The sequence below is a fragment of the Caloenas nicobarica genome, chromosome Z (assembly GCF_036013445.1).
Source record: "Caloenas nicobarica isolate bCalNic1 chromosome Z, bCalNic1.hap1, whole genome shotgun sequence".
Taxonomy (NCBI): Eukaryota; Metazoa; Chordata; class Aves; order Columbiformes; family Columbidae; genus Caloenas; species Caloenas nicobarica.
Window position 1 is genome coordinate 107,673,840 of NC_088284.1, and position 24,703 is coordinate 107,698,542.

Genomic DNA, 24,703 nt, shown 5'->3' on the forward strand with positions numbered 1-24,703 from the left:
TTTTCTTTGAATATTGTGCAAGATCAGGAGGGGATAAAGGAAAGGATAAATGAAACAACGATTCTTCTCAGAAAATGAACATTTCAGGGTCTAATCCTGCATCCCCATCGTGCTTTAAACACCTATTGAAATCAGAAACACAGAGCACACAGTGCTTGGGGGAAAAAAGGTCTCACTGTGGCCAGCAAAATCCTCCTCCAAGCAAAGAGGGTGTTACTGCTCTAAGATGTGTCTTTGGTAATTTGAGTAACCATGTGGTCACTGAGGAGATTAACATTCCTTGGCCAGAGAGGACGAGCTTTTATTTTGAAAGCCACCTGGGTTCCACTTAAAAGTGGTAGAAAACTCCAGGATTTATGACAACCGGACAGGCTCTTATTTAACGATGTCAAGACGTAGCCGTGGAAATACACACACTTTTCTCCTTTCGAGACACGCAACGTGCTACATTTTGTCCTTGCACAGCTGCTGCTATTCTGTAACATCAAACCTGCAAAAGGTTTGGCCATGAAGGATACCTAATATTTGGGGTTTATATGCAGCGTCTCCAATTTATGCGCTTAGGATCATGAAGATGACTTATGATGTGTTGTGTTTGCGTTGGCAACGGCTCAAAACCAGAAATATATTTCAGGCTTGGCTTTCCAGATATTATCTCAAGTCATTTAAAAGTTCATTATAGGGCACCCGCTAGTGCTGCTATAGTAAAGGGGCTGTCAGCATTTTTCAAGGGTTTATAACTCAGCCATTAAAAAAAAAAATCTCTGTGGGCTGAAACTTGGCATTCAGGGTCTAGGCCCAGCAGTAAATTGTTTTTACAAATTAAAAAAAAAACAGTTTGACTATTATTAAATTATAGGTGGGCTAAATTTTATTTAGGACTTTTTCAGGCTATTCTCCCATACTTTTGTAAATTAAAATGTTTCCAAAATGTTTTTATAGCATGCCACTCTCAAATATGGACCAGCTTTTGTTAAGTTCTTGAAACCTTGAGATTTAACTTAAAATATAATAACAGTGCTTATCCCAGCACAGCACTTTTCACCTTCAAAGTGCTTTATGAGCATTATCTCATTAATGTACATAACAGCCTCCCCATGATGTAAGAGGGATTATTATCCTCACTTTATAGCTGGAGAGATTGAGCCAAAAGCTTTAAGGCTGTTTTTAAAAGGACTTAGTTGCACAAATCCCATGGGAGCTTTGATTGGCTTTGGGTGTCGACTTCCCTTTGGCTCTCCTAAAAATCACAACTGAATGATTCACCCAGGACTAGCCAGAGCCAGGATTAAAACTCAGACTTTCCAATGGCCTGCGCCACTAGACTGGTTCATTCTCAGAAGCGCAGTCATTACCTTGAATATAAGAAACATCACGTTTCTAAGAAATTATTCGTTAGGTCAGAAGGAGTCAGCTCTCGGCATCTGGGGAGCTCCTCGACGGCAGGGACGGTGTCAAATGAAACGACTTGTGCTGGAAGACCATGGCCACACGACGCGGCGTCTTCATCCTGTGTGCAAGCACCGGGTTCATCCCCATTTCATCCGCCCCGTTCGCCTCCAGCTGGAAGCACAAAAAGAGGATTTATCCCCGTTTTTCTTGGCCTTTGGGCCCAGAAGGAGGAGATGTTAATGCACGTGGGGGTGACCTGGACGGGAACCTGGCGCAGGCAGGAGAGGACGGTGGCAGGAGCTTTGGAGGTTTGATGGGCTTTGGTAGGTGAGAGTTGGACACAAGTATTAAACATAAAATTGGACGGCTCTTCGGGCCCTCCACACCACACAAGGGCAGCAATGGATGGCTTTGGAAGGAATGCTCATAATTTTGTATGCCTCAGTAAGAGTGCAAGGCTTTTTAGAAGCGCTGTTAGACCTTCAGCACGTTTGCAATTACGGAACTTTATCCGTGAGAAACATCTTCTCATGAAGCTTCCAGCTTGCTTGAAACCTGTGATCTGCTTGATCTGATTTAGGCTTTGGATGAAAAATGTATGGGTTTGAGGACTAAGCTAAGCTGAATTTAGCAGATAGATTTTCTTTCATGTTTCTGTAGTAAGTAGTTCATGGAGAAAGGCGGAGAACACTTACAGGAGCTCCTGACGCTGAGGCTGTTTCTCTGTACCTGTAGAGTACTTGCGCCATAGCTCTTGCATTACAGCCGTACTTTTTCACTGACTTACCATTGCTACTGATACTTTAAAATCCTTCTCCAGCCTTTGGAAACCTACCCTACATCCTTACTCCTTTATTTGCCTCTCCTGTATACCATAGGACCACTAAAATATTCTGTTTGCTGTGGCTTTTGTCAGCAAGACCGTCACAGGACTGAGGCCATTCTGGTTTCTGGCTGTGTTACGCTGTAGATGTCTGAACCAGTCTTTGAAACGTTATCAGGGATTATATAAATGACTGTGGTACAGAAACGTTACATTGGATAATTAAGTGCGGTTATCCAGTTCCATGCTGTTAGTGTGATTTTACGAAACCCAGATTGTGGCGAGAACCCATGGATACGTGCGCTGACCTCCATTGTGCTTCCCGGTGAGGTTATTAAGATAGCGACTCAGAAACATTTCTAGTTGTGCGATGAAGCACGAAGAAATGATTCCGGGGAGCTGGAAGGCCAGGCTGACACTTCTGGCAAGAGACGTCGGACCCTGGGCTCCGTCCTTACCGAGAGCCGTGATCTCTCCCCTTTTTACCCCATACACAGTTTTCTTAACTAATTAAATCCATGGGAGCAGAGCTAACAGTAGGATTTTGCACAGTTTCATACCTGCACGTTAAAAGACTCGTTGATCAGGGAAAAAAAATACATGTGGGCAGCGCCTTTGTGCTAAACGTTGATCCTCGTGGCCCCTCGGGACCAAACGAGAACAGGGACGCCTTGTATAAAGTGCTGTGCAAATACAGGGGGAGAGCTTACGTGCCAAAGAGATTAAATACGAAGGAAAGAGATACTGATATACACAAAACATAATGGAGTAGCTAGTAAAGACATGGTTAAAATAAGTAATTAGGGAAGTGGATTAGTTAGCCATGTTAGTTGGCTAAGCTGTTTTTATACATACTGGAGATTTTTTGGTGCTTTTAGGCAGGCTTACTGCTGGAGTTAACAGCAGATGCACCCGAGAACGGTGGCGCATAAGCAGCACCAGCACAAGTGTATTTACTGCTGGGCTTTTCCTGACCTGCCGGGTTGGCTCTGAGGGCGCAGGAGCAAAGCTCAGCCTTGGATTTCTCATTCTTGGCTGCCCCGCTGAGACAGGAGCCGACGATAATGGGCTTTGGCCGCTAATGACCACCGTTAGGTCTGAACCTGTGGCACGGAGATGAAAGCCCACGTATTCCATTCCCCATCCCCAATCCATCTCACTCTCTGCCTTTAAAGGATTTAATTAAATGTTGAATACAGTTAACTGGAAATAGTCCTTTTCCTGAACGATGCAGAATGAAATAGCACTTGACAGGAGAAGGCAATGCTCATGAATGGATTAGAAGAGATTAATTTTGCTAAATTTTGATTTAACATTCTCTATCTTAATAATTCTTGATCTTCTGCTTGCACCTATCATGAGATAAACTTTAGTACTCTTAGCAAAGGAAATACTGAGAAAAATAAGCGTTTGTCTCCTAGACATGGTGCTTATTCCTTCATCTGTGCGGTTAGTGCTTACAAAGTCATTGACAACGTACTGTCTGCACTGCTCTGCGAATCGATTAAAAATGGCTCTGAGATCTTCACTTCCGAGCAATTAGTTTCATATACTGCTATATTTTGTGGGTGTTAGTGTGAGCAGGGGCAGATCTACATAGGCAGAGGCATCAAAACGAACATCTGGCTTTCTGATACATGTTTTTCGTGTTTATCAGTTAGCAAAAAGGAAAAATAAAAGAAAAAAGAGAAGCAGTGTTGCCCTCTTTTTCTGAAGCCGGATAGGATGATGTTGAGACAGGAGAGGGGATCCATGAGTGTATGAAGGAGGATACGTTTTCAAGAAATACGACATTACTATAGTGCAATGGAAATTCCGAAATCTGTTCCTTTTATTACCCTGCAATACTATGTGGGACCTATTGCTGGCCCTGAAACATCAATTAACAAGTATTATAATTTTCTGCTAAACTTAATAGCCACTTGCTGTGTTTTCCTTTCAAAGACAAGCATGAGCTTTCCTTAAAATGACATTTCCTGAGCTGGAATCCTTTATTCACCCTTTTTTTCTTTTTTTTTCCACCACAGATTACTTCTTGACGCTTGATGAACCTATGAACAACATCACCACCACGCTGGGCCAGACCGCCGAGCTGCACTGCAAAGTGTCCGGCAATCCTCCTCCCACGGTCCGCTGGCTGAAGAACGACGCTCCGGTGGTCCAGGAGCCCCGGAGAATTTCCTTCCGTGCCACCAGCTACGGGTCCCGGCTGCGAATAAGGAACCTCGACACGACGGACACCGGCTACTTCCAGTGCGTCGCGACTAACGGCAGAAAGACTGTCTCTACAACAGGGGTGCTGTTTGTAAAATTCGGTAAGTTTGCTCCTTTTAGGCCATGCAAACTGCTACAGCTGCGGAGAACAGCGTATTTATCCACTGAAAATGAACACACTGATGTAGTGGTATCGGCTGGTCTGGTTCAGCCTAAATTTGGGAGCCTCTCTGGGATGGCAGCGTATCCTTGCTGCCTGTTTTCCCGAGATGCCCCTGTTGGCGGCTTAACGGTGGCTTTTACCGTAACAAAAGCCCACTGGCAGCAGGGCCGAAACGCAGGGGTCACTAAACAGCAGGGTTCATCAATATGCTACCTGAGTGGATTTGGGCCAGACGAGAAAAAACTATTTTATTCTCAAGTGCCAGAGTGACCTCCTGTAAGTGAGACATTTCAGCTTGCACTGTAGGCATATTAGTGATATACGTATATGTGTATATATATATATCTATCTGGCAGGTAAAATAAGCACTTTTTCTTCAAAGTTTATATAGAGATAATTGCCTTCAAAGCTGATCTTATGACTGAGAAGATTCCAAACAAGAAACAGGTTTTGTGTGTGTTCTCCTCCACCGCCACATTTCAGAGGGAAATAATTCACTGCAGTGAAGATGTTTGCGCAGAGTTGTAGTTAATCCTCTTAGGAAATGGGCAAATAACACACAATGAATGATGGATGTGAAGAGTTTCATAAATCTCCCACATTTTCTAAATTCTAACAAGAAATTAATCATTAGATGTTCTTTCATGGGACAGTTGTTGTCCTTTAGCCTTTATGTGAAGTGTAGATTTTTATCTGAGCAATGATACTTTCATAGGCGCTCCTGCAGAAAACACTGAGTATTTTTCTTTTTTCTGACCGGAGCGATATTTAATCTCACAATTCGGTTTCTAGAGCAAATATTCATTAGTACGAAGTCCCCTGAAATCTGCTGCAGCCGAACTCCAGCCCGCCCAGCCTTTCCAGAGCTGCCAAAATTGAAGCACCGAGGGCCACATCAATGAAACCCTGTTGGCAAAAGCTCGCTGAGCTCAGAGCAAATTCCATCAGTGCCTCTGAATCAGGCCTAGGATGAATTCCCGGAGAAATAATGAAGATTGATAGAGGGAAATTATGCTGTTTTCTCCCAGTTATAGTTACAACATGCTTTTGTACAAGCCTCCTGTGGTTTGCCGTGACCTTTTCTGTGATGGCCCAAGACAGGGCTGAACTGCAGGACAAGTGTCTCACCTGTTTGTTGTCCTCGTCTGTGGCGCTTTGCAGACAGTCACCGTCTTGTCTTTGGTACTGAGAAGCTGCAACTCGTCTGTTAAACTGCATAAACCACATCCAACATGACAGACTGTTACTTTTATCTTTTAAAAGGTTTTCAAAAGCTTCCTGCTCGCTACCTTGCCATAACTCATCACGCTGTTTTTCTTCTGTCACTTTTCCAGGTCCCCCGCCAACAGCAAGTCCAGGATCATCGTAAGTTGTTTCATGTCTGTTATGTCGATTCATTAATCTTGCATTTCGGCAGTCAGAAGTTCATTTTTCTTTTTGTGTGACAGGAGCACTTCTACACTCCGCTTTAAGTCAGATAGTATGGTAATTTATTGTAACTGAATTATCTGTCTTATAGATATATTTTCATGTTATCGTGTCAACTCCTATTTCTTACACTAGACTTCTTAATTTCCAGTATTATTACCTTTAAACCCTCTGGTGCCTTCAGCCTTTGAAATTATTTCAGTGTACCTACAGGTATGAGTAGAAACTGATCTTTAGACATGTCACAGCCCAATCTGGGAAATATTTATCACTATAAGTAGATTTTACTACCCAGGAGCTTTTTACTGATTTTAACGGGACCGATGGTCATAAGCTGTATCTGTATCTCTCTGTGCCTGTATTAGTAAACTGTCTTAAAACCGAAGTTCTGAAGATCGAGTACGCGGGTGTGAGTAGCGGCTGTTTTTACGACAGCTCCCTGTGTCCTGGAGCTCAGGTTCGACTCCTGCTGCTGAGTCTGAGCAGTTGCCGTGTTGTATTTTGGCCGTGGAGCTTCTGTTTTCGGTAGATTTTGAGAATGCGCATTTATCTTCCCCTCTAGTTTCAAGGTACATGATCAAACTTGCTCGGCTTTTACAGTCCCGTATTGTTTTCAGGTGTGATCTTCAACTATTTCATAATTTGAAATTAATTTTATGATAGCGTGTTCAGCTTATTCTCATTTTACATGCATGGAACAATAGTAAAAACCCACCTCTCTGGTGAGGGAAGCTGCGCTTTTAGAAGAGAAATACAGTACCAAGTTAGACATACAATGAAACTATTAATACAATTACAAGGGATACAGAAGTTTGGGGATGTGAATATTCCTGACTGTCCTTACAGAAGATGGTCTACAAAACATTAGAGGATATAAATTAGGAGAAGCATCTGACCCCAAAAGGACATGCTAGGATGCCCTCTAATGGAACCTCATAAAATGTGCTTTTGTCTTCCCGTTTGAAGGTACCTGACACGAAGTTACCGAGTATGTTTTGGAAGAAGAGCTCTTCGCTCGGACTTACAATAGATTCCTTTTTGTGATTGTGACGTTCTGGGGAGGAAAGCTTCATGGTGCTGTGGGAAGTGGCCGCTGTTGTGCTCGTTAGCAGTTTGGAGACTTAATGAATGAGTTGAGATGATGAGTATTTTGTGTCTGCTTCCACCTAGCTTGGGGTTTCTGAAATTTGTGAGGTTAAGCAGCACATCCTTGATGGGCCAGCGCAGAAAGCAGAGAGCTGTGCTGGAATTTCTCTCTCTGGGCCACTCTGGATTGCTTTGCTTTTTAAAACCAGAATAGATTTGGGAACCTTTTTCCCATTTTTCTTTCTGGCAGGGTTTTGGGTTGATGACCACACTTAACTAGCCGAAAGCCTCACCTAGTTCTGGAGAAGTAAGGGCAAATGGTTCCCCTAATTCAGTGAGAGTTGGGCTGAGCTCTAAGGTGATGCCCACACAGCATCGTCCCAACCGTGAGAAAAACCAAACTAGAGTCACGAGAGCTAGTTCAGAGACTAGGAGTGCTACACTCCCCCTGAGCCAAACACCATTCCTCTAGTTTAACACAACCCTGTCTTATTTCAGGGAACAAACAATCACTGTGTGCTCTGTATCAAACGTTAAATTGCCTTTAAAGTGACTTAATTTTCTTTTCAGCATTTGCTGCCCGTTGGTATATGTGGGTGCGAACACAAAGAATGCGAAAAGGTGAAAATAAAGTGAGACTCCCTCTTTAATAGTGTATTTACAATTGTGCCTTATAATTTTGTAACCAAAAATGATATTTAATCACACTTCATCACCCTGGGATGTTGTGGGCTCTGTCTAGTAAAAGGTCACATTATAGTAAGTATTGCAGAGAAATGTGTCCAAAGAACTGTGCAGAGGGTTCTCCGTTTTACTGATTAGAGAACATTTACATTTCTGTAGAGCTGACCAGATTTAATCTATGAAATAAGAGAATCGGGAAGGAGCTTATGACAAAGAAATAATAAACTTGGGACTCCAAATAAATTAGAGTGAAAAAAAGGTCAGCGTACGTCATCTTGAACCTAGTTCATATCTGCTGGCAGTGGTGTGAGTGCCAGAGCAGCAGCGGGTTTGGTCCAGCGGTGTGAGGCGAAATTACAAAGCGAAATGGTGTGGGATGCAGGAGGGAAAGCGCCTCGAAATCTGTTCCTCGCCGTTTGCTGTTCTTTCCATGCAAACAGTACCTTAGGTGTCTCACAGCCTACTCGTGCATGGCTTTCTCCCCATACAAGCCGGCAAACGAATTCATAGCTATGAAATGAATGAAAGTTTGGTGGAGGTGCTTGTGGTAAGCGTGACCCCATGTTACGTAGTAAGTGTCGCCAAAAAAGCATTTGAAGGAGTGCGGGCTAAAGGCGGCAGGACTCTGCAGCAGATGCAGGGCATTTTGTGCAGCTCTGCTAAATTTTCTTGTCTGAAAAAAAAAAAAAAAATTAAGTTGTTCTAGAGATTAATACCTCATTTTTTTCTGGTATTTGGATTGAAAATTTCTTCAGATATGGAGAGAACTTGGAGCCCGGTCCCTCTCAGATGCTGCAAATGCATTGGCCCTCAGACTACTCCGTTGTTTCATAGTCTCAATGCCATTTTAGCACTCCTCATTGCTATTAGATAAGCCGTAGGTATAATTACGAGAAATACCTGCTTTTATCTGTGAAAACCAACCCCATCTATGCCAGCGTTGGTTTCAAATTCCAGAGTGACAGATGTACTACGTGGCGACCTCCCTCCCTGTCATTTAGGGCTCATGGGAGTCCCATGGGGAAGCCCTTTCTTCAAGGAACAGTCCTGGAAGCTGGGGCACAAAATATCGTCCTGCCGTTTTCTCAAAAGTTGAGGGCGTTAGTCCCGGTGCTCTGATTAAACTGGATGTGGTTCCGTGGGTTCAGCTGATTTGGGTTCCCCAAAACACAGTCGTGGGAACCCCGTCTCTTTTCCCTCACTGTGCCCGCTGGTGTTGCTCTGAGCACACGGGCACTTACTGTTTATCATCACAGGGACATATCATCCTATTTCACAGTGGCTAAATGAAGGTTAAATACGGAAGCGCTTTGAAGGATGTTGCGGAAAGGAAAACTCGTACTGCCGTATCAGCATTAGCTTCTTCTCTGTGGTAAAGCAGTGAACAAAATAGGCAGCAAGGAGCAGCCTTGTTCAGTGAGCGTGTTTTTCCCGTCTTGTCTTTATCAACCTGCCATGAGTGGAAGGTTCTGTTCATTTAAGGATTTAATTTGAGGTTCATGGGTTTTTTTAAAAAAAAAAAAAAATCCATGTGCTCAGCACTTTTTCTCCACATAATTTATAGGCGCAGAGTTCTGCACCAATGTGATGGCAGAAAAACAGATGGGCCAACTGTAGCTTAAAAATAAAATGATGAAATGGATGACTTCTGTAAAATAGGACAGGCAGTGCTAGATAACATAATAATTCATGCGTGTGTTACATCCTTATTCTTTCTGCTTTCCGTAAGCACTCTTGCAGTTAGCTAGAGCCAAATGTCTGATTTGCAAATCAGTCTGAAGCCAATGAAAGAAATTCCAGCAGATACACACCCCTGCAGTCCGTAAGGAAATCAAGAACCCAGGGTATTGCTGTAGTGTGAACACGGGCTGACCCGATCGTCCTTCCTTTAACTCTCCTGAGTTTGGCAAAGCTCGGCTTTAAAGCCCTTATCTGCGAGGCCGTGGAGTTACATTCCATTAATGCGCTCTGCGTCTCTGGCATAGCTTGAAGAAACTTTGCTTTCAAAAAAAAAAAGACAACAGCCCACGCTCCTGCTTTATAAAGAAATCATTATTTTATCTTTCATTTTGCCGGAAGGTGCTGCGGATACAGCGGCAGCTCCGAGCAGCCGGGTGAGCTGCGGGGCGAGTGCCGGAGCCTCTGTCCCCAGCCCAGGGATGGGGCGACACTGGAATAGTTTCCATAAAGTGGATGGTGTCAAGGGCACCTCCACAACAGGCACAACCTCCTGGCAGATAAGTCAGGTCTGGCTGGCTCTTTCTTGGTGGAAAAGGCCACCACCAGCTAATTTAACCCTTTTTTTTTTTTTTTCCATGGAATATATGAGTGCAACCTCAAGTTGAGTTAATTGACTAATTTGAGGAAGATCAGAGAGAGCCTTTTGCTAGGTAACTATTTTCCAGCGTGTCTCACTGTATACTTGTGCACTGCATATTTCTGTGTGTCTATATATTTTACACACATATATACACATGGCTGTAGCCATTGCTTCTAAAAATTTCCTGAAAGACCATAACTTTTTGACGTTCCCATGCTTCACATCACTTTGAAACTCACTTTTTACCCATCATCCATGGCAAGGTTTCATCGTTTAAGGACATAGATGCGTGTATCTTGATCTCGAGTCTCTCTGGTTGTTACTGAGATTAAAATCAGAAAGGGCTGAGGTCAGAACGCAGCAGTTTCCAGATGAGAGGATTTCATATAACAATAGAGATACTTTGGCCTTGAAAATGGTTGTTTGCCCAGTCTTTTCCAGTATTATTATTGCCCTTTATTTCTCATTCTGTATTGTTCCACTACCTGGAGCGATGGCTCTGCGCTTGCCCTGAACTTCACCCCCTCCGGGAGGAATCCTGGGCGCAAGTCACTGAAATGAGAGGAGTTGGAGCACGAGGGAGACTTTTGACTTTATTACAGTGGAAAATTGGGAAGAACAGCATGGCACCTTTTGGACGTATCCTGTAAGCTCGCAAGACATGGCGGTTTAGGTTTTACAGGAAGAAAATATTACTGCTTTTGCATGTGCAGTGGTTACTGGGTGGCAGAGAGACAACGGCGTGAATGTAAATCAGACTGGATGTATATACCATCCTGAGTAGGGTCTATACAGTCCTTGTGTCAGTATTGCTCTTCAACAGTCCTTCTATTATTAGAGGGGCCTTTTCTATTTATATAACCCCAATATGGTATTGTTTTATTCTTTATTTAACCACTGAGAATGAGGAGAGGAGGAAAAGAGAAGAGGAGAGACTGTAATTTTAAGGGGCATTTGATTCATGGAATCAAATGGGGTTTGTGATTCCCAGAAATAGCTTGCAGGGCTTGTGAAACCACAAACCCCACAGGATTCTCCCATCCTCTTTTTCAGCGATTAAGATTTTTTTTTTTTTTCCTTAGTTAAACCCATCTGGGTTTTTTAGTCAAACAGATCTTTTGTACAGTGGCTCTGTGTGACTGGATGTCAGTGTGGTTCCTTCAATGAGAAAACACATCACCCCTGGCCAGCATCCAGGTGAGACTTGGCCAACTGCGTGTTTGATTGTGGATTTCAAAAACTAACAAACTTTCCCCTTTTGACCGTAGAAGCTAAATTTTGTAGGAGAAAAAATGCCGATAAAGAAGCAAGAGTGCTCCGGCAGCATCCCGAGCTCCCCACAGCACCCGGCACCACGTTTGACCCCCGGGATCTTGCTGAAGGAGACGTATTGATTTCCAGTCCTGTAACATGTTTTGTCGCTGTCGTAGAAACTACCTCCGTGTAGCTTAGTGAGGGTGGGAATGTGGAATGAGGGCTGAAGGCGAGTCCCAGGAGTTTGAGCACGGGATCTTTTATAGCCCCGCTGTGCGGTGATGCAACGGCCGGTGCGTACGATGTATAGGGGCTGAAATGTAAACTGGGATATTCTGTGTGGAGGCCAATATAAATATATTTGTGCAAAAAAAATCACGCAGTACGAAGATGGAAGTCTGAGTGGCTGATGCTGACAGAAACCATGTTACGTTCTGCTGCATTACTTCATTCAAGCGAAAATAATACTCCCCGAGTTTTGCCGGGGTCTGAGAGTCGGATTATCTGCCAGTCGTGGAAATGAAATGTTTCCAGGGAGAGCTGGGCTTCTCCTCTTCGTTGGGTCTTTGATGTGGTGCACACTTATCTGCTGTGCCACTCTCTCGCCTTTTCCCTTGTTCTGGTTGTTCTGCCGGGATTTCCTTTGCGATGCTCCTGTAGCGTAGCGGGCAGTGAGGTGACGGCTGAGGCACCGCGGCGTATGGTTTAGGAGGGGGCATGGTCGTGGGCTTTCCTGAGCAAGCAAAAATAAATTAAAACCTGGGGGTAAATGTAGTACAGAATTTAGGAAGCCATCTTTGTGTCTTGTGTTAAATGACTTCATTATAGTCAGTATTCTAGTGCTTTTTATCTACCTCGAGGTACTTACGTAGCTAAATATACCCATTATCTGAGAAACACAGGGTCCTTTGCCTCTGCACCTCGTCTTATCTCCCACACCACATACGGGAAACTGAGCCAGAGCAAGATTAAAGGTGTTTCAGTCGCCTTGAGCGCCGCTGTTTGTGCTCCTTCAGCTGCAGCTGCAGTGGCGCTGGTCACCTTGGCTGGGTCTGACACCCTGGGCTGGCTTGTCCAGGCTGTTGTAGCCTCTAAAATAGAGAATAGAGCTCCATCTCTGGGGGCGCAGACCAAAACCTTTGCAACTGGATTACCGTTCCTGTCTGCTGCATCGTCCCCTGGTTTTCATGTGAGCAATGCCGCAGAAATCCCAGTCCTTGCCTCAGCTCTTACTAGTGAAGTGGGTTAAATTGTAATATGTTATGCTGTGCTGAGTGCACAGAAAAAAAACTAGCCTGTAGTTTGGAGAAAGGTCGACCTTAGAAAGTGCTTTTCACTTTTGAAAGGGTATCTGATAAATATTTTTACCCATTTTGGCTGAAGTGGTCTGCTCTTATCTGCCTGTGGTGCAAACAGAAAGCTCTTCTGTCTTCATGCGGCACGATGGGAAGGTATGACACAATATGGAGACGTAGCTGTACTACCTGAAAAGAAATTAATTACACTGATGTCAATAGTTTTTTCAGTGTGGAGGAAGAAGGAAATACAGTATAACACCTTATGACCTGGATATGGGGAGCCAGAGTTCCCTGGTGCATTTTTGTAATGCAAGGGAAAAGACAATGTGCTATTAAGAACTGGATTTGTTTTCAGTCTGCGCAGGATCACCCATAGCAACTACATATGCAGATAAATTTTTGGTATAGAAATGGCCTTTGTGGAGTGCTGCAGTCAGTATTTGGAGAGTATTTGGACTTTTATTTCTATGAGGCTCTAATACAACCCTGTTGCATAGTGGACGTGAAGATGAGAAGATGAAATTGCTTTTACTTGCTTAGAAAGTGCTCGGCTTTCATCATGTTAGGAGTGCTGGATCAGGTCTTGTGCTTTTTTATATTTAGCTGGTTTTTAGCATGTTAATTTAGCCTTTCTGCGTTAGTCCTGTTGCACTGAGCTTGTCTGATCATGTCTGATAAACACTGGAAGGTGAATTTGTGCCGTCGTTATAAACTAGGCTCAGATACCTTATTGTCAGTTTTTAACACTGCAGATCTAGGAAGATCTCAAATCCCATGCAGGATCCTGGCGGGGCTGATACATAAAGTCTGAGTAGAGGATAGATTTTCCCTTCTCTAATTGGTGATCTCAGTTATCGATGTTTATACGATCACTTAAAGAAATCCCGTAATTCTCTGATTTGACCCTGAGTTACAGACTGTGTGTGTATTTTCCTGATTTAAGAAGCAGCAACGTGAGGATCATTTTGATGTTTCTTCTGTTTGGCAACAGAAGGGAAAGAAAAAAATCAGGAAAGGCTGAAGAGTTGCATTACTGACCCTTATATTCTCTTGCAGCCATCAGGGTATTGTGTTTATGGAGATATTAAAAAAAAAAAAAAAAAGGTAAAAAAAGAAAAAAAATATTATTATACCCAGTCGGTAATCTGTGTCTGACTGAGTTCGATGATAAACTGAGTCTTGTGAGTTAAACCAAATAATCAGACCTGCCAAATATTGTTCCTGTTAATGCTGTATATGTTCGATGTCACGCAGAGGCCTTTTTCCCACTGGCCTCCCTGGCAGACGTTCTCTGGGTAGGAGTTCAGTCCACTCCAGGACAGAGGACCCATGCTCCTACGCTCCACATTAAGCCTGGACCTAAGACTGGTTGGAAAAAAGTAGCGGATTCGATTAAAAATATTGAGCCTTCAATATTTGGCTTTATTTCAATGTTGAGACTAGTAGGCTTTTTTCTCAGAAAATCAGTGTTCCGTAGCCCCTAGCCCAACATATACTCACTTGAGAGGAGGAAGAGCAGAGCTATAACCTGCTTTCCCCACATTTCTTGTGGTTTATTCCAGATAATACCTATTCTGAGGCCAACCCAAAAACTCCTTCTGGAGCCGCTAAAAGATTTCAGTGGCAATTTTGTCCAAACCACTGCGTCTTTGTGAAGCGTTCCAGTTTTCGGAAGATGATGTTTTTCTCTCCAAGACAATTTTCATCCAAAAAATTCTCGCTTAGCTCTAATCGTGAGGGCAATTTAATTGACTTACAAGGATTTCTTTGAGCCTCAAGGCCATGAGGCAAGATCTGACAATATTACAATTAATGTCACCCTTCCTGGAGCGGGTCAGGTTACAGTGGTGGCTAAACAGAGCCCGTCTTTGTGCCGCTTTCTTTGGGAAAGGTCTTGCCCTGAATGTCTGTCTTGTCCTCAAAAAGAGCAAATGAAAAATCGTCTTTCAGAGTGTCTCTGATTCACGTGTGATTAGAGCTGATTTGTGTTGTGCTCAGACAATGTGGTATCTTAGAAGCTTCTAGCAGAGATTATCGGTCTGTTTTATTTACATATATTTACAACACAGCTGCTTCTTCAATGGCTCTTCATCTACGAGTTGCTAAAATACAGACGGATACTGTTGTTTTGGGGAGGATGAGCATATTTTATGGTGTAGCCCAAGTGCCAGAGCCTCCTTCTTCCCAGTCTCAGGCTTTTGGAGCTTTCTATGATATTTTGGAGGTTTGCTGGTCTATCTTAAGCAGTTTTAAAAAAAAAAAGAAGTCTGGAAACCAACCTCCTTGATTTTCCTCCCCACCAGCCCAATGTGTACAGGTGTTATTTTGGGGGAGATGAGTGTAAAGGTCTGTAGATGTAGGAGGAAAGAAGGGAAATAACCGTACACATGTGTCACGTACCTGTGGTATAAAATGATTTCTAGCTGTCGTGGAATGAGTTCAGTGTAACTAAGTCAGAAAACTGACAAATGAAATTGTGAAGCGGTCATCTTTATTGTGATTTTCTGAAAGAGAAAATGGAACTTCTGTTGTGTGGAGCAAGCGTGTTTTCAAGTCTTGTCCGGCCGTGGTTTGCTTCAACACCTGCAGCTTCTGGTGGTTGAATGTCCTTACAACATTTTCCTGTGTTTGCGCAGCCATGGGAGTTGGTCAGGTGTAAGGGGTGAAATAAGGAAATAGTCAGACATTTCAGAAACCAGTTAATGTCTGAGGTCATCTCCAAGGTACAGTGAGATTCCCTCACGCCGTAAGGCCTTAAATTATACGGGAAATCCTATTTAAAGGCCTATAATGTTTCTGTGGTTGTAATAAAATATCCTGCATAACCACACAGTAAAATCTCAGTGGGCAAATCTCAATCTCTTTCTCATTCTGTTCTTCTTTTACTTTAATGCCCAGCTGTTGTTGATATTCCTTAAACAAATCCTCTTCTGCTATTTTCAGTTTGTGTTGATGGGGAACCAAGAAAAGGAGGAGCAATTAGGGATCTGTCGGAGCTTCATCGGGTCGTAATGGCATGAAATGGCTCAACTCTGGGCAAAACTTCAAGCAGGTTTTGGTTTTATCTGCCAGCTGCGCTACCAGCAACTTGAAAAGTGCATTAAGATGAAGAATTTGAAATATTAGAGTAGTGAAAGCTCCGGCTGGTTGTGGTAGGAAATATTCAAGAGAACAAAAAATAGTGATAATAATAATTACAGTATTACAAACAAAGTGTGGCTTCTGGAAGGGAGACAGGCAATGCCTGTGGCCTGTGTGCAATGGATTTGTTCGCTGTCCTGGGCTCTTGATCACCCACATGAAAAGCCGTTTTTGTCCATATGCAGTCCCCTTCTTCCTTCCCCCCTTTCCCACGGGCACTGAGGCTTCTCCTGCCCTTCAGACGGACTCAGCACCGAGCCTTTGCTTTTACCCCACTGAGACATCCCAGCGCTGGGACCTGGCACCGTGTGCTGGACCTCTGCCTGTCCCTCAAAATCTCTGCCCCAGCCAGGGGGTCCCTTCCTTAATCACCCCCCATGTATCTGCAGGTCTTAGAATCACAGAATCACAGATGGTTTGTGTTGCAGGGCCCTTCTCAGGTCCCCAGTGCCCCCCCTGCCATGAGCAGGGACATCTGCACCAGCTCAGGTTGCTCAGAGCCCCGTCCAGCCTGGCCTGGGATGTCTCCAGGGATGGTTCAGCCACCACCTCTCTGGCCAACCTGGGCCAGGCTCTCACCACCCTCAGGGCCAACAATTTCTTCCTCACGTCCAGCCTGAATCTCCCTCCTTTAGTTTAAAACCGTCACCCCTTGTCCTATTACAACAGACCCTGCTCAAAAGTCTGTCCCCATCTTTTCTTATCGGCCCCTTTTAAGTACAGAAGGGCCTCAACAAGGTCTCTCTGGAGCTTCTCTTCTCCAGCTGAACCCCCCAACTCTCTCAGCCTGTCCTCCCAGCAGAGCTGGTCCAGCCTCGGGTCATCTTGGTGGCTTCCTCTGGACCCTCTCTGACATGTCCATGTCTGTCCTGTGCTGAGGGCATCTTCTGATTTTGTAAGTGGTTCGGTGACGATGGGTTGTTTCTCCTTCCACCTTTAGCGTCCTACCCCCCTCAGGCTGGCCTAGCGTCCCTGCTGGGAACAAGCTCCTCCAGCCCCACAGGGACGATGAGGATGAGTATGGGCATGCTCCAGGTGTCCCCATGCTCAAACACATCTCTCCTGTGAAGACCACCTGAAAATCAGCAATTTCAAAGGGCCACCCAATACCATTGGCAGCCGCACTGTCATCAGCCAACATCTGAAGTGCTGTGAGCAAGAGCCCGGTGATGAAGGGGCTGTGAAAACCCATGTGAAGCCAGAGGGAAACAATCCCCACCCTGAAATAACTGTGCGGCTCCTTGTTGCAAGGACGTGTCAATCACGCCAAGCTCAACTTAAGAGTTTACCCTGGGCTTCCGCAACCTTTAGAACCACTGGGTTTGGTCTTGGGGCAAGTGTTTGTTCAGTCTAGTAAAAACATTAAAAATGGGAATAAATCTGTATTGACCCAAGGTGCTTTCACTACTGCAATATGGTGTTAAACCTTCAGAATGAGTTTTCCTATAAAGAAAACATCGTTGCGCAGCCACCTGTAGGTAGTTACCTACTCAATCGCAATTTTTGTTACTTCATCACAAAATCATTAAGTGCGAGGAAGAAGATTATAAGGTGTTAGATTATTTATCCTGCTAATTAGAAACACGCATGAGGCTCTAGCTCTGGCCGTTCAAAGCAATAACCCTGGGCGGCTTCAAATACTGTAAAAGGAGTTAATCATAGATTTCAGAATGTGTCAGGTTTATTGATCTTGTTAACAGGAAAATATGTGTGGTTACCTCGGTGGGGAAGAAAAGCAGTTATCATCTGACCTGTGATTCGCTGGATGCCATTATTGATGCCTGAGCCAACAGAGATCCGTGTTAAGCAAAAATTAATCGCAAATGTTACCCTGCCGTAGTTTTCCAGGCAAATTTCTCGTGTCAGTAAATTCACTTTAAATAAATAAATTTTCTCTCAGTCCTGATTTTGCTTGAGATGAATGGGCACATTCTTTTGCCGCAGTTCTGCCCGGCAGTTAGCACCAAGAACACTTTGCAAGCCGATCCCTTTTCAAGGTTCGCAGCTAGTTTAGAGATTCGGAGGTTTCAGAGGTGAGAAGAGACTGTTGCAGTTCTCCATCCACCCATCCTGGGACAGCACAGGCTGTAGTACTTCTCTCCATTATGTTACGTTCCAAATCTAGTGGCTTTGAATTAACTAGAGCACATGCTTGGGATTTTTTTTAAAAAAAAAAAAAAAGAAACTAAGTGTTGTGTTGATTTTATCTGTCTTTAATTTCTGAACATGCTTGTGCTATGTCAAGCCAAATGCCTTTGTAAGATTCTAAATATACAAACATTGTTATTTTTACAACCCAACTCTTGACTTGGCCAAAGCACGTCTGAGAGGTCTCTTTCCCGGGAGCTCCTGGGATTTACCACCAGCTCCGTTACCTCCTCACGTCCTCTGTTGTTTGGGCTTCGCTGCAGCCGTTGCTCTGTTTTGTCTTGGAGGGTGTGAGGCCGGCGGACTTGGAGCCTCTTGGGTCTTTCCACGACCGCGTCAGTTCAGTCAACAGCCGTGAAGAGATCACGGAGACCTTGGCTTTTACAATTCTTGGATGCAAACTGTCTTGACCCGCCTGTGTGTAAAAGGTCTGGTTTTAGTAGGTGCTCTCTAGTGTCGTCTTTGATTACTTTTGGAATATAAACTATTTTGTTGTATTTATATGATATTTTTTTAAAAATGCATTTTCTCTTTGTTATTGTTGATAGTTCCATCATTTCCATCTTATGAGAAACAAATATGAGTTATAGCAGAATATCTTAATCTTGGATTTAAAAACATTGTAAAAGCCTTTACTGTTTTAAACTATGCTAGTTTCTTTGTGTGATTTTAGCATCTCATGGAAGATTTTAGCACTTATTTAAAATTCCATGGTGTGAATTTTTCCTCCTTAGTGGGTGCATATTAGCCCAGGCAAAAGTAGCAGATGAAGATTTGACCTTCCGTGAGTGTACTGGCTTTTGCAGATGTGAAATGAACAAAAGATAACGAGTGAAAATATTATTTTAGCGATGAGAAATGTGAAGGAATGATCTGGAGAATGTTTGCTTTGCGTTGGGAGCCGTGTTTGGGGCAAGAGTTGGCATCGGGAGCTGCGGCTGCTTCTGACGCTGATCCCCGCGGTTTGGGGATAAACCCACAGGTTTTGGGGATAAACCCACAGGTTTCTGTGAAGCTGCTCCGTGTTTTTCCTTAGTGTGGATAACATGGGCATGTTACTCCATCCTTGGCACAGAAGGTGTTTTTGTGAGACAAAATAGGCAGTCGTGGCCTTGCCGAAATAAAGTTCCTCGGCTGGATAAAAGGAGCAATGGTTTATAAATACCAGTGTTTCCTTTGATTTTTGTCTCTCACACACTGTGTGTAAATGGCTTTGCTGCATGGATGGTACGTGTGCATGCCTTTTTAAATGATGTTTAGCTTAACGCTCATCTAATTTTTTAAAAATGCAGTTGTAAAATGCATGTTTTATATTACCAGACTGCGATAAGAGTTACTATTGACACAAACCAGCATTTTACCTACTCAAAGATAAAAACGGGCTTTTAGATTTGATAAAGTACAACTGCGAAAGTATGCTGAGACAGACTATTAATACAAGGTTCTAGAAACAGTTCTATTATCTTAAATAATATTTTTTCAATGGAGGAATGCATTAATATAATACATAACATGCATATAACCTTATCGGTACCTGTTAATTTCAGAATTATAGCTGCAATTTTGGTGTCACGTGCACCACGTCTTGCAGAGACAGGTAAGAAGTCCGGCAGACACGGCTGCACTTTGGTGCTGAGAAATGGTACAGATGGATGTTCTAAGTAGCCCAAATATCGTTTGCATCAAAGTGCCCAAGTAATCATGTGTAAAATGTCTTAGACATTTGTCATCCATTCACAGTGGCAATTTAGCATAAGTGCTTCTAACGCAAAATTCGATCAAATTACTACTCTCAATTGCTGACACATTGGAATAATAAAATAAAACTATATAAAGCAATTGGGATTGTTTTATTAGTGGGTAAATATCAATAAATTGCTTATTAGGTGAACTTAGACAAGTCAAAAAAATGTGTACCTTTTCCTTCTTCTGCCACTTGAATCATAGAAAACGTGGTGTTGGTTATGGAGGGAGGAAAGTGGGTTTTTTCACCTGGAATTCCAATTATTGGCTGTAAATGAGCTGCAAAGTGGCATTATCCTACATATTTTCTACAAACATCTTACTACTAACAAGGTGGGCTTTTCTTGGAGTTGCTCACACAAACACTTCAAGCTCGTAGTGTTTCGAACTGGTTGGCCTTGCAAAATTAGATGTTTCCATCTTTGTTTACCGTGAAAAGAAATACAAATACTAGAGGTCAGAATTTACCTAAATAATTCCTTTAATACTGCTCCAGAAAACAGGCAGGAAGATGTTTTGCAACGTGTTCACGCTTTTGGGGTAGCAGGAGGAAAAGGCAGCGTATACCCTTTTTTTTTTTTTTTCCTAAGAATGAAAATTTTAGAAGGGATTTGGCCCATTTCTGAGTAGAAAGCTGCCATTTTTACACAGTTCTTCCTTCAAATCAGGATTTTCAGAGTTTAGGGCTAGGCATCCTTCTCCAGGCTAACCAACATTTGAATATTTTGGTCCCAAGACAGTTACTGAAGTGTGGTTGCTTCACCCTGGTTGGTGCAGCCGGGGTAGAGAGGCAAAATGCTTTTAAAGAAAGCAAGTTCTCCGTCCCTTATCCGATTACCAGTAGGGAATGGATGGACAGATCTTAATTTTCACCGAAGCATATTTTCACTTGTGTTTATTGTCTTAAGAATGAGTTTCTTATCTCAAAAGCAATCTTTTTCACAAGACATTCTCCGTTTAATATAACTCGCGATACCCTTTAAAGCAGACTGGCTATTCCCAGCTGAGGATCCTCTATTTATGTGTGTCTGGCAGGCGCAGAATTTATGACAGACCTGCAAGTTATGTGAACTTTAAATGTTTTCACAGTTGTTAAATTTGACCAACTATTTCAATAAGACTCACTGCTTAAAATGGGTTTGGACTTTAGCAGCTACCCCCAGCCGAAGTTTGACCATTATGCTCATAAACCCAGCAACCTCCAGACTGCTCGTCAGCAGAGAAAAACGCTGTATTCTTACCTTGAAATAATTTCTAGGAAGGCCGTTTAGAAGAATATGTTTACTGCTAGATTTTTTTAAAGGAGTCTGGAATTTCAAGTCATCTTTTCCCATGTAGTCCTTACTTTGTAAGGCCTGTCCCGTCAAAGGGAACCACAGATGTGAATTTCAGGGCAAGAGTTACCGCATCGAGAGGATCCCAGCTCCATGCCTGTAAAATCAGCTGTCTACAACTAGTTATTGTTATCTGACTTAATACTGGGGCATCTGACAGTGATGCAAAACACTGAGGAGGTGCAGGGCTCGTGTTGGGTACCGGCGGGGTGAAGGCCGTGCCCGCTGGGCGCTCCAGCGTCTCTCAGGATCGAGCTCAGCAACTGGGCTGATGGTTTGAAACTAAAGGAGGGAGATTCAGGCCGGACATGAGGAAGGAATTGTTGGCCCCGAGGGTGGTGAGAGCCTGGCCCAGGTTGGCCGGAGAGGTGGTGGCTGAACCATCCCTGGAGACATCCCAGGCCAGGCTGGACGGGGCTCTGAGCAACCTGAGCTGGTGCAGATGTCCCTGCTCATGGCAGGAGGGGCGCTGGGGGAGCTGGAAAGGGCCCTGCAACCCAAACCATTCCATGATTCTTCGATTCTATAGCTAATTTTTGCAGTGACTTTGAGCTTACGATGGTGACTTCTGTAGCGATTGTGGACTATAGGAGTTATTGATGGGTGCAAATTTTTGGTCAAATAATACTTGAAACAAGCTAACATTATATGTATTATTTTTAATTAACTTGTGCTGAGGCATGTGTTTCACTTTTAATTCACGTGTCGGATTTGTGAAGTCTGTTTTTCATCAGGCTTAAGGTTAAAATATTAGGTCATGAGAAGAAAGACCGATTTGAGTCACATAAGACAAATTAAATGTTAGAAGGAAGGAGAGGGGAGGGAGGAGCAGAAATAAAGCTCTGACTTCAGAAAATAAGGTAAAGCAGGAAAGCGTTAGTGAGAGATAAAATGAGCTGCAGAAGTTCTGAAATTCATTTTGTAGTGTTCAGTATTGACTCCTGGTGCTTACAAGTTTTTCTGTCAGTCAGGAATAGTTCAAAGCTGTATTTGCAGGATATTGCCTTCCTGGGCAAAGAACAACCTGCAATAGTTTTATCAGGGAATAAACGAGGTCTTTAAGACACATTGCTGGAGAATTGAGAGGTTTGGATGTGTTTCCATAGGAGAGAGAGAAAAAGAAATACATAGAACGGGAAAATAGCTTGAAAATGAAGATACTTTCCCATGTTATTTGTCTATATGTTAACGCGATAAAAAAATTGTCTTTTGCTTTACGTGATATGTTTTCATTGTTGATGTTCTCATTTGTGAGTGTGGGTTATTTCCTGTATATTCCAGAAGACTCGACTGTCCTGTTGCAAAGGTGGGTGCGTATCACACAGTAGCAAGAAAAATCTCTTTTGCTGAACACTTAAGCCATTTTAATTGTCAACAGTGAATAAGCAGTTGTCAGACAGGAATCATTAGCAATGCTAACTGGAAAATTTAAAATGTTAGTTTTTCCTTAAAAAAAGGACATCTGACAAAAGAGACTTAATGTACGGCAAACAGAAAGGTGTTACTTAAACCCTTGTTGTTATTCTCACCCTCTTCTAATCACAGAGGTTCAAAGTACCCTTGTCCCTGCTGTTTTCGCGAACCAATGCTCCTCGGAGGACCCAGCTCCTTATGCGTTAAAGCCTGATTAAAAGTAAAGACACCTTCTCATGTGGTATCAGTTGCACGAACACTTGCTCTGAGGTCCCTTCTACCTATAAAGAGGCAGTAAAATATTTGGGAATAAAACCCTTAACGTTCAGATGAAGCCATTTGAAAGGTGACTCAGCCTTGACTGTGTTTCTCTTATATTTGAAGTTTCTTTTTTGAAAAGATATCACAGGGGTGCACTTTTCTGTGTATAATGAGGGGGAAAAAAAATCAGATTTGTGGGGGAGATGCACAATGTAATCTGTAACTTATTGTATTGCTCAATGAAATCTGAACAACTTCCATGACTTCATGACTAAATAATGAATAAATTCCTTAGTACTGGGGATTTTTATCTGATTAGAGACTGCATACGATCTGGAGTATGTCCTTTGTGATACGACCTATTTCTAGTACTATGTATATCCTCCTTGAGAGGCAGAAGAGCGTGTTATTCTCCCATTCCTATGTGGAAAAGTTGCTCTCTCGCTGTGTAGGAGCTGGACGTGGATGTGACACAGTCTGGTCCTGTCCGTCCGCCCCCAAAATCCGTCAGTCCAAGGGCCTGAGCCCCGGCGGGGCTGGGGGGCGTCTGGTATCGCTCAGGGCAGCCGATTTATGGGGTGAAGCTGATGATCGTTCCATCAAAAACTCCTTATCTGGAGGTTAATGCCTGATGAGAGGTGGATAAGGAACGTGTGTGTGAGATCATTGCAGCTCCGGGAGGGGATCCGGGAGGAGGGAGTGTGTTTTTCTGTGCACTACAAAGGTTTGATACAAGAGGCAACGTTTAGCACTTGTAATCTTATCCTGCTTGACTGCTCCTCAAAAACGTTTTCCATTTTTTCTTTTTCCTCTGCATCAAAAAACTTGGACAGAGCGACCTTCCAAACATAACCTCAAAATAGCTTTGTCAAACAGAACATAAGTGCAAGAAGTTTCCTGCCATTTCCATAACTACGAGCATATGATTTGCAGTTCATCTTGAATAATGATGTAAGAAATCTGCCAGGAACGATCCAAACGCCGTTACCGGGGTTGTTTCCTAACCAGCTGCAGCTGCCGAGCAAGTGCCCTCGCTCGCAGGAATGCTGTGGGCTTTGCTGGAGGAGTTTTGGTGGGGAAGGGCTTGTTGTGAAGTGTTTAAGAGGAGAAAAAGAGTGAATCTCGGAGGCTAACATCCCAGCTAATGTATTTATTTTTGGTCAAAATTGAGATCAAATTCATGGCCGTTGTTATTGAGCTTTTCTAGGCGGCTTTTGCTTCCCCGAAATGAGTCATTTTGATAGAGACACTAAAACTTTCTTATGATGACAAAGAAAAACACGCAGTAATTGCTTCGGTGCATCCCTGCCAAGGGATTAATTGCATGAGAGATGTATTCTATTAAGCTTCCCAAACTGTGGATGCTGCCGCGCTGCCCAGATGAGGTTAGTAGAAAACACATGTCAGCTCTCACCAGTGATGTTTATGTCTCCGCACAAACCTGCCTCCTTTCAGCGCCGAAATCCTCTAACGAGAAGTGACCAGGGGAGGGGAGTGCAACGATGTGCAGCCCTGAGAAAGGCCCAGCCCGGTACCTTTGGGTAATTGTAAGATTTTGGGGGGGTGAGGGAATTTTGTCTACCCCAGTTTTAGCAGAGAACGGCCAGAAAGGGGCCTGAGCGCTGGCGTGGGCCGCTCGGTGCCGTCGCATGTGCTCAGCCGTACACAGCAGCGTCCCAAACTCATGTTCATTTTGGATATTCATCCGTCTCTGGATCGGGGGCATCATGTTAAACCAGCTCTCAGTCTGCAAAGTGAGATAACAACTAAGAAAGTAGTTACTTAGGCCGATCGTATTTGCTTGTCGATTTTTTAAAAAAATTATTATTATGTTTAGGAACCAGGTGTACCAGTGGTGCTGTGGGACTCTGTAAATTTAATGATGTCAAGGGACAGCATTATTAGTTTTTTATTTTATGCCTGTGCTTTTCTAGTGAAGCATTTAAAGCCTAGCTGCCCTGCCACTTTAAAGGGGTGTCAAAACAGCAATAGCTTATGTTG

At 43.4% G+C, this 24,703-nt stretch overlaps 1 protein-coding gene across 1 annotated transcript in view; it reads left to right on the forward strand.

Annotated features, from left to right (window-relative positions):
* The window catches only part of ROR1 (receptor tyrosine kinase like orphan receptor 1), a 156,768-nt gene that overhangs the window by 111,247 nt on the left and 20,818 nt on the right, over positions 1-24,703 (forward strand). The window contains exons 3-4 of the mRNA XM_065655747.1: positions 4,243-4,530; positions 5,927-5,957. Coding sequence (XP_065511819.1) covers positions 4,243-4,530; positions 5,927-5,957 — 319 coding nt within the window. The remainder of the gene's footprint in view (positions 1-4,242; positions 4,531-5,926; positions 5,958-24,703) is intronic.